This window comes from Lupinus angustifolius, unplaced genomic scaffold (assembly GCF_001865875.1).
Source record: "Lupinus angustifolius cultivar Tanjil unplaced genomic scaffold, LupAngTanjil_v1.0 Scaffold_161_1, whole genome shotgun sequence".
NCBI lineage: Eukaryota > Viridiplantae > Streptophyta > Magnoliopsida > Fabales > Fabaceae > Lupinus > Lupinus angustifolius.
The window spans coordinates 153,495-163,659 of NW_017726206.1; the positions used below are offsets into that span (position 1 = coordinate 153,495).

A 10,165-nucleotide genomic window follows, 5' to 3' on the forward strand; every position below is an offset into this window, starting at 1 on the left:
CGCAGACCAACTAGTGCAGGGTCATCTACTAGGAGACGGAATTGGGACGACGTGCTCAATTCCCCACCTTGGTGGAGAGCTGCTCGGCGGACTATGCCTGATCTTCAGGCAGATGCGGGAGCAGGAAGTAGGTCACAGGGTGCGTCCAATGACCCGGAAGAGAAGATGGAGGCTTAAGATGAGGAGCTGGAAGTTGAAGAGGAGGAATATGTAGAGTTAGTCTGTATAGAGGACTCTATTGAGATGGTGGACCTCTCCTCCGATTTTGAGACGGAAGAGGACCCAAGCGAGTGCCCTAGCGCACCCGCGAACACCAAAGCTAGTCACTAGTAGCCATTTCCATTTCTATTTTGCTTTTAAGGCTAGTACATGTGTAGGGTACTTTTGATGTGCTGAATGGCTCAGCCTATTTTGTATGTTTTCAATTTAGACAAAGATTTTATTCCACCTTGTTCTTCGTACAAACATTTTCTATTATTTCAGTGAAGAATTATTCCACGATATGTTGAGTTGTTTTTGTTACCATTAGGTAATGATTGTTGTCTTTTCCACAATTTAGGTTACCTAACATGATGTCCCGAAAATGAATCTAATATAAGGAAAATAATTTTATATTATATTATTAAAAAAAATTACCCATTTTTTGGCAATGTTGTTGGAGAAATTTTTCGGGCATTACAACATGGTATCAGAGCGGTTCTTTTCTATTCGGCCTTGGGCATAGCCTCACATGGTTTCTTGTGTGTCTTGGTGTGCTTAATCGTCTTCTTGAATTATTCGGTTGAGAATTCGACCCATAAATAATTTCAGTACGAGAAGTATCTCATACGCGTCTAATGTTCACAGATTTAAGATGGCTGGACGTGGAGCTGCTAACCTGGACCTCATGGCTGCAATGACTGCAACGATTCAGAATGTGAATGCAAATTTGCATTAGCTGAATAAGCAACACCCCTAACCCAACCAAGGACCGGCTCATTATAGGGGCTTGGACGAATTATGTCGTCGTCAACCCCCAAAGTTTGAAGGAGGTTTTGCACCAGATGCTAAAAATGACTTGATCTAGGAGTTGGAAAGGATTTTTCGGGCACTTATGTGCACTGAGGAGCAGAAGGTCACCTATGCAACCTATATGCAGACTAAGAAAGCTGAGAACTGGTGGGAATTTTCCAGACGTCAGATGGAGTATGAACAACAAGTTGTCAACTGGACAACCTTCAAGGATAGATTTCTGCAAAAGTACTATCCTGCGGATATGAGGACCAAGAAAGAGATGAACTTCATGCATCTGCAGTAGGGAAGCATGACAGTTGGGGAGTATGCTGCCAAATTTGAAAATTTGGTGAAGTATGCCTCACACTATAATCAAGTGGGGAACGAGAGGTCCAAATGTGCCAAGTTTGAGAATGAACTCAGACAGGACTTGAAGGTGATGTTTGTACATTAGCAGATACCAGATTTTGCAACTCTAGTTGGTCGATGTCGGCTTTATAAGGAAAGCATGAAGGCAAGGAATGCGGCACTGAAAAGTGTCGTACCACCCAGAAATTCCTGTGGTCCCCAAAGGAATTTCGGGAAATGACATGGAAGGGGAAAACCCTTCAACCGCAACCAGAAATCCTATGCTTCATCATCAGGGAATCATCAGAGAAATTTCAAGCCTTACAACAACAGAGGCTCCCAACAAGGGAACAACAGTAACAACAACTACAACAATGGCAATAACAGCAACAAAATAAGTTTACTGGTTGGGAACTCTAACAACAAAACACCACCTTGGTGTTCGAAGTGCAAGGGGAAGCACTTTAGTGTCAACTGCCCCGTAGGCTGTCACTGCAAATAGCCTAGACACATCAAGTTGATGTGCCCTAAACTGAAAAAGGAAGAAGTGAATAATGTTCAAGCGGAAAGACCTAAGGCCAAAGGAAACGTGTTCATCATGAGTGGAACTGAGATTGAGGGTAATGAGGACCTCATACAAAGTACGTGTCGTATTAATGAGACTTCCTTATCTTTGTTGTTTGATTCGGGTGCGACCCATTCTTTCATATATAATGATATTGTCAACCGATTAGCATTGCCTACAGTATCCCTACCCTATGACCTAATTGTATCCACACCCAATAATGAACTTGTAATAGTCTCAACTATGTGCTCTGAATGTCCTATAACTTTAGATGAACGAACCTTTGTTGTAGACCTGATATGTCTACCCTTATCCCAATTAGATATCATCTTAGGGATAGACTAATTGTATAACAACAATGTTCTTCTAAACTACTTTAACAAAGCATTAATTTTTAGTGATCCTAAGAACCTCATTGAATCCTATTATGAAACCAAAAGAACCACTGCCAACCAAATGAAGAAACTCTTCAAGGATGGAGCTCAAGTATTTATGTTGCTGGCATCATTGGAGAAGAAAGGTGGAGGACAAATTTAGTACTTACCTGTGGTTAGGGATTTCCCCAAAGTTTTCCCAGATGACATTCTTGGTTTTCCCCTAGTGAGAGAGATAGAGTTTGCTATCGATCTGGTTCCTGGAACTGGACCGATCTCTATAGCTCCCTACAGGATGGCACAATTGGAGTTAACAGAGTTGAAGAAGCAATTGGAAGACTTGCTACAAAAATATTTTTTTCAAACCTAGTGTTTCACCATGGGGTGCTCTGGTGCTATTTGTGAAGAAGAAGGATCGCGGTATGCGGTTGTGTACTAACTACCGACAGTTGAACAAAGTCACCATCAAGAATAAGTACCCATTGCCAAGAATTGACGACTTGATGGATCAACTAAGAGGATCTATCATGTTTTCAAAGATCGATCTTCAGTCAGGATACCACCAAATACGTGTGAAGTTAGAGGATATTCTGAAAACTGCTTTTCGGACACGATATGGTCATTACGAATATCTCGTGATGCCATTTGGTGTAACCAATGCTCCTGCAGTGTTGATGGATTACATGAATCAGATTTTTCATCCATACCTCGACACATTTGTGGTCGTATTTATCGATGATATCCTTATTTATTTGAAGGATCGGGAGGAACAAAGGAAGCATCTGAGGATAGCGTTGCAGATTTTGAAAGACAACCAACTCTATGCCAAGCTATCAAAGTGCGCGAATTTTGGTTAGAATCGGTGAATTTTCTTGGGCATGTGATATCAAGCAAAGGAACTGTTGTAGACCCTGCTAAAGTAGGAACAATGATGGAATGGAATTTTCTTAAATCCGTAATGGAGATCAGAAGCTTTCTCGGTTTAGTGGGATACTATCGGATGTTTATTGAAGGATTTTCGAAGTTGGCGTTGCCACTGACTACGTGAACCAGGAAAGACAAGGCTTTTGTCTGGAAGGCGAAGTGTGAAGAAAACTTTCAAGAATTGAAGAAAAGATTGACTACATCACATGTGTTGATTCTACCAAACCCGAAGGGAAACTACAACGAATATTGTGACTCGTCTAAACAAGGCCTAGTTGCATTGATGCAACAACAAAAGGTGGTAGCTTATGCTTCAAGACAATTAAAGACACACCTGAGCAGAATTATCCGACGCACGACTTGGAGTTGGTTGCGATCGTATTTGCTCTCTTGATTTGGAGACATCACCTCTATGGAGTAAGAATTGAAGTCTTTAGTGATCACAAAAGCTTTAAGTATCTGTTCGACCAAAAGAAGTTGAACATGAGGCAGAGACGATATTGAATTCCTTAAGGACTATGACTTTGATCTCCAGTACCACCGTGGGAAAGCTAATATGGTGGCTGATGCCTTGTGTAGAAAGTTTCTGCATATGTCAACCACGATGGTTAGGGAGATGGAATTGATTGAGAGTTTCAGGAAATTAAGCTTCGCGGTGCAAGTAAAACCTAAGACTTTGATGTTAGGTATGCTTATAGTAACAAATTACTTTCTGGAACAACTGAAAGGTTTGAAAAGTTTCGATCAGAGAACTGTGAGAGAAGAGAACCTTGTTGGCTGAAGGAAGATCCCCAGAATTTCAAGAAGGAACTGATGCAGTATTGCGATGCAAGAACCGAGTCTGTGTGCTAAGAGACGTTGATTTTAAAATGGCAATCTTGGACTAAGCCCATAAGAGCAAACTAAGTATTCATCCTGGAGCTACCAAGATGTATGAAGATTTTAAGAAGATGTTCTGGTGGTCCCGTATGAAGAGAGAAGTAGTAGAGTATGTCTCACGCTGCTTAATGTGTCAAATAGCAAAGGTCGAGCATAGGCGACCCAGAGGAGAACTCCAACCTTTGGATATCCCCATTTGGAAATGGGATTGCATTGCAATGAATTTTGTGAGTGGATTTCCTTGGACTCAAAAGGGTTATGATGCAGTTTGGGTGATAGTGGATCGTTTGACAAAGACAACTCACTTTCTACCCATCAATATGAAATACTCCTTGGAAAGACTACAGAGTTATACATCAAAGAGATTGTTCGATTGCATGGTATTACTACAAATATCATCTCAAATAGAGACCCACGTTTCACTTCGAAGTTGTGGAATGGTTTGCAAACAGCCTTGGGTACTAAATTGAGTATGAGTTTAGCTTACCACCCGAAGACGGATGGCCAATCTGAACGGACTATCCAATATTTAGAAGACTTGATGAGAGCATGTGTGTTGGAACACTCTGGAAATTGGGTGGACTATCTGCATCTGATAGAGTTCACCTACAATAACAGCTTTCATTCGAGTATCGGCATGGCGTCGTATGAAGCTCTTTATGGCAGGAAGTGCGGAACACCGTTGTGATGGTTTGAAGTAGGGGAGAATCTGATACTAGGACCGGTGTGGTTTAGGAGACAACGGAAAAGATAAGAATGATAAGGGAGAACATGAAGGCGGCTCATAGTAGGCAGAAGAGCTACTATGACAAAAGGAGGAACCCTCTCAGATTTGAGGAAGGAGATAATGTCTTCATGAGGGTGGTTCCGACAACTGGCATTGGCAGAGTGCTTAAAGCACGTAATCTTACCCCTAAATTCATAGGACCATACCAAATCCTTATAAAAGTCGGACCAGTAGCATACCAAATAACTTTGTCACCTTTATTATCGAACCTACATAATGTCTTAAATGTATCTCAACTCAGAAAATACATTAGTGACTCGTCGTATATCATCGAATCTGACTCAATACAGCTAAAGGATAATCTCACTTTTGAAACTATACCCTTGAGGATCACTGATCGAAGTGTGAAGGCGTTGCGAGGCAAGGAGATTGCCCTAGTTAAGGTGATCTGGAGCCAATCAAACGGAGAAGATGCGACTTGGGAGATCGAGGAGGCTATGTGAGAATCATATCCCTATTTGTTTTATTAAGAGGTACACTCAATTTTCAAGAACATAAATATTATAAGTGGGGGAGGATTGTAACACCGTAAATTTTCGATGTATGTTTTATTAATTATTTATTTTAATAAAAAGTAATTTTAGAAATTAATCGGCAACGATTTAGGCTAAACTATAGTGGAGTATTAGTCTTTTTTTGTGAATTCCTATTTTGTGGTAAATTTTCGAAATTTTCTGTGACGGAAAGTTTTTGAGCTACTGTCAGGCCTAAATTCACCCAAATTCGACCCAATAACTTGTTTTTGAGTTCCGTATCTCGAAATGGAATTCCGAGTGCGCCATTGGCTTCGAAATATCATTTTGAGTCAAGATAGACATCAATGTTTTCCATAACGCATTTCTAAATATTTTTCACTCTGAATTATGTGTTCGAAGTTCTAACCATAAACTAAAATCGGAAGATTTTCAATATCTAGCCGAGTATTAGCTGACAATACTCAGGTACGGTTCAATCGCGAATGTTTCGCCGAAGAGTTCACATTATTTTCTATTAAGTGCCAAATTATTAAGGAAATGTATATGATTTTGGGGCACTTAGTGCGTATTTATGCTCTAATTGTGTACAATTCCTGATAACTTAGTTAATCTTGTATTGTTCAAGAATTTAATTGTGTTTTGTTGTTTGCAGGTTAGGAAATGATGAACAAGGGAAAAATATAAGAATGAGTTTCTGAACAACATAAGCCTCGCCCAAGCGAGAGAATGGTCGCTCAAGCCATAATTCAGAAGAAAATCATGAGAAAATACAGTTGTCCCCCGCTTGGGCGAGGGACTGTCGCTCAAGCGACAATTGGGGGACAAAACTTCAATTAGGCTATGTGTTTCCCTCACCTAAGCAAGGTGTTCAAGCGAGGGAGTGACATTTTCTCTCACTCAAGCAAGAATCCCTAGCTTGAGCGAGAGAATAGCAGTTGGAAGTTGATATAGGCAGTTCTAGACAGCAGGGGAAGTTATCGAAACACTTTTGAAGCATACTTCGCATGAAAATAGAGAGAAACACAGTGGGGATTAGGATTGAAGTCGTGGAAATGATTCTACTTCATATTTCCTTGTATAATCTCATGATTCGAGCATTGTAAAGGCGAGGATGAGTGAATAGATCTTGTTGTGGATTTCGAAATGTAATCTTCTAACCTTTGTACTCCTCGATTTGATTCTATTTTAATTGTTATTTGATTTTGGGAAGTTTATCCCGTTCTTAATGCATGAATTTAGGTTGCTACTAATTTCATTTTCTTGGGTTCAAGTTTAATTGGAAAGTTAAACTTGATACCGAACCTGGATCATCTTCCTTCATACATCATTACTCTAGGAATGGACAATGATGCATGAATTGCTTTTACATCGAACTGAATGTAGTTAATCGGTCAAATATCCAAGGAATTGGTATTTGAGTGATTATCTAAGGATTTTACACTCAAGGAATTGATGTAAATGATTTGAATAAAATGTGCATCTGAATCAGTAACTTCACAAGTTACTTGGAACTGAATCCATTGATGTCTATGGGAACGAACGATGCATTTCGATCCTAGTTTATTTTAAATAATTTTAGTTAAATTTATGATTTTACACAACCAAGTAAAAAATTTCATATAACCATTTTTGTAAATATATACTCAATTTATTCTTGTAAGAATTAGTGTAAATCTACTCTACTCCCTGAAGATGATATCCCAGTATTTTATTGGACTTTATTACTTGGACGATATCGTGCGCTTGTCGTTCCATAAATATCTAACACTTTCACAAGTGAAACTTGCTTGTCACGCAAGCAAAAATACTCATCTCTTACACAAAATCCCTTAAACCCCTCACCTACACATTACACCATTCACCCTTTGGAAAACCTTTGGTTTGGTTTTCCCCTCCCTATATCAGATTCATTTTCTTTAAAAAGACCCCCCTTCTAACTAGAGAAAACCCTTGGTATTTTCTTTCTTCTTCATTTTGATTCTCTAAGAAAAAACAAGGTAATTCTTCACTTTTTAGTTCATCATCTCTTAGGATCTAACCGTTATGTGTTTACGAGATTTTAGTATGATGTTTATATGCATGTTATGAACACTTTCGACCATTGAAATTTTTTAATATTCTTCCTAACTCTTATTATACTCAAGAACTCAAAAAATGGGTTTTCGTAAACTTAGAAAATTGTTGTTTTGAAACCATGAAATCTTGTTGTTCATGGGGCTATTTTAGTGTTTAAAAATATGCATTTTGTGATTTTAATGAAAAGGGAATGATTATGAAATCAAGGATATCTTGATTTAAAATGTTGTTTTGTGCATGAGATCAACACTTGTAAAGAATGTGTTGAAATGACCATGAACACGATGAGAATCATGAACGAGAGTTTCGAGGATAAAGGATGGTTCAAGAATATGAATCTTGGACCGGATGGATGAAAGTGTTGGATGTTCTTAAAATAGATTAAAATGATGTCTTTACCTTAGAGTTAGCACGTAAAAGATCTAACTCGCAAATCACTGATTGGTTCTTTGTGTTTAGTTTCGAGGCGTTCGAAGTTGGACAACCTACCCATTCACTTAAAGGAGATCAACTGCTCTACAACCCAAGGTGAGGAAGAATACATCGTGACATAGTGGTGTTCGAATATGACACCCGGATCTCCCAACTACCTAGGATAGATTAAAATATCAAGTATTATGGTAATTATCCATGAAAAAACACAACTCGAGAAATTAAAACGCGTAGGGATCGGAAACAGCGGAGATATTTGATCTGGTAGCCCAAAAGGGCAAGGAAGTAGTCCTGGAAACTGGACTCCACTCGCCTGGGAGAGCCAGCCACGCCTGGGCAAGCCAGCCTCGCTTGAACGAGTGGTTCTCGCCTAGGCGTGGGCCAGGCAGGCATTTCGCTTGTTCTTGGCAATTATGGTCGCTCGGGCGTGACCTAGAGGGTGATTTTGACTAGTTTTGGTGGATTTTTTGCTTGAGCGACAGGCTCTCACTTGGCGAGATCCAGGCAGGGAATTGAGTCTTTTTTGATGAAATCGTCGCATGAGCGATAGTCTCTTGCATGGGCGAGAGACATACAATGTTTTTGATTGCTTTGGATTGGTTGATTGCTTAGATAATAACCCTAACTTGGGTGAGAAGTATATTTAATAATTGGGAGAGATCGTGGCTTGAACGAGGAGTCTGATGTCCAAATCAACAAACTTATACAGTTACCTTTGTTCTTGCACCTTATTCGGGCAAGGATTCTGACGATGACGTCGAGAGCAAGGCGATGCCTATAAGGAATTACATGCTACCACGCAGCGAGGTCGTCTGGCCATAACAGGCTTGGCCATGTTGCTGTCCAGGATAATTTAGCGATGGTTCATAGTGGTAGTGATGTTATTCATATATTATGTGATAACGTAAGATCGGGTCACACAAGAAGCTTTCCTTTGGGAGATGTCTTAGGATGGGTCGATCGATATAAAAGAATGATTATAATATTTAATAGGTTATCCTTGGTTAGAGTGCATACAAATTATGAATAACGAAGTAGTGGAGAGGAAATTTAGGGGAGACGAACGAGCCACACGATGTTGAGAGGGACGGTGATGGTGGTGATTCATCAGCAAAATCTTGAGGGCGAGTCTAGGGGAGACGAGTCCCTTGTATTCATGGATGAGGTATTATGTTGGATTGGAGAGCTCTCATTTTGCAAACTAGATGATCTCTAACAATCCCTCTTAGCAATCAGGATAGATGAGAGGGATGCCTAGAAAGTGTTTGATACGACACCGTCCTGAAACAGACAGTTCTTTAGAACATGACGATCATATATCCTTGCGAGGAATATTTTTGGTGTGTTCAAATCGGCTTGTTATGAGATCTGTACTCTCGGTTATTTCTGAATAGTTTATTGGGAGAATATTGGAGTAAGGATGTGAAATAAACATAGCATTCATACGTTGAGTTCATGGATATTGATTCTCATAGTTTGAGATATAATATCATTCTTCATTTGCATTTTTGTATGCGAAATATATTGTGTATATTATGTGTGTCTATTTGGATATGATATTATGTGTAATTTCACATCGTCAATGAATAATATTCATTAGATGTCTTACTCCATTTTCTTTCTGCTTGTCTTTGGTTCGCGTTCTCATTCAGATAGACCGTATCGCGAGGATTTGGAGCTACCGATTCTCGATATTCCAAGAGGGGACATGGAGCAATGACGGACACTGATACACCTACACATGCCCTTGTGCCTTAGAGTTGGAGATGATTTGTGATGGATCTACGATGTGCTTCCACTCACATCATGCGGACTTGGAGGCTTCTTTCACTTTACCTGCTCGGAGACTAGCATCTCCTGCACCATCCATTCAGTCTGTGATTCCTCACAGATCCACTACTACAGGGCAATCTACTAGGAGACAGATTTGGGACGACGTGCTCAATTTCCCACCATGGAGGATAGTTGCTCGACGAACAACGCCTGATCTGTAGGAAGATGCGGGAGCGGGAAGAAGGTCGCAGGGTGCATCCAATGACCCAGAAGAGGAGATGGTGGCTGAAGAGGAGGAGCTGGAAGCCGAAGAGGAGGACGGTGTGGAGTTAGTCTGTATAGAGGACTCCATTGAGGTGGTAGACCTCTCCTCTGATTCTGAGATGGAGGAGGACCCAAGCGAGTGCCTTAGCGCACTCGCGAACGTTAGAGTTAGTCACTAGTAGCCATTTCCATTTTTATTTTGCTTTTGAGGCGGGTATCTGTGTAGGGTACTTTTTATGTGCTAAATGGCTCAGCCTATTTTGTTTGTTTTCAG

General features: G+C 40.2%; 1 protein-coding gene across 1 annotated transcript; it reads left to right on the forward strand.

Annotated features, from left to right (window-relative positions):
• The first annotated feature begins 4,839 nt into the window (after positions 1 to 4,839).
• On the forward strand, positions 4,840 to 5,313 carry LOC109340329. The gene has a single exon (XM_019577994.1). It carries the CDS (start codon positions 4,840 to 4,842, stop codon positions 5,311 to 5,313), a length of 474 nt encoding a protein of 157 aa, XP_019433539.1.
• Positions 5,314 to 10,165: the final 4,852 nt, after the last annotated feature.

Coding starts and splice junctions, on each gene's coding strand:
- LOC109340329 (XM_019577994.1), top strand. CDS start 4,840: ATGATAAGGGAGAACATGAAGGCGGCTCATAGTAGGCAGAAGAGCTAC.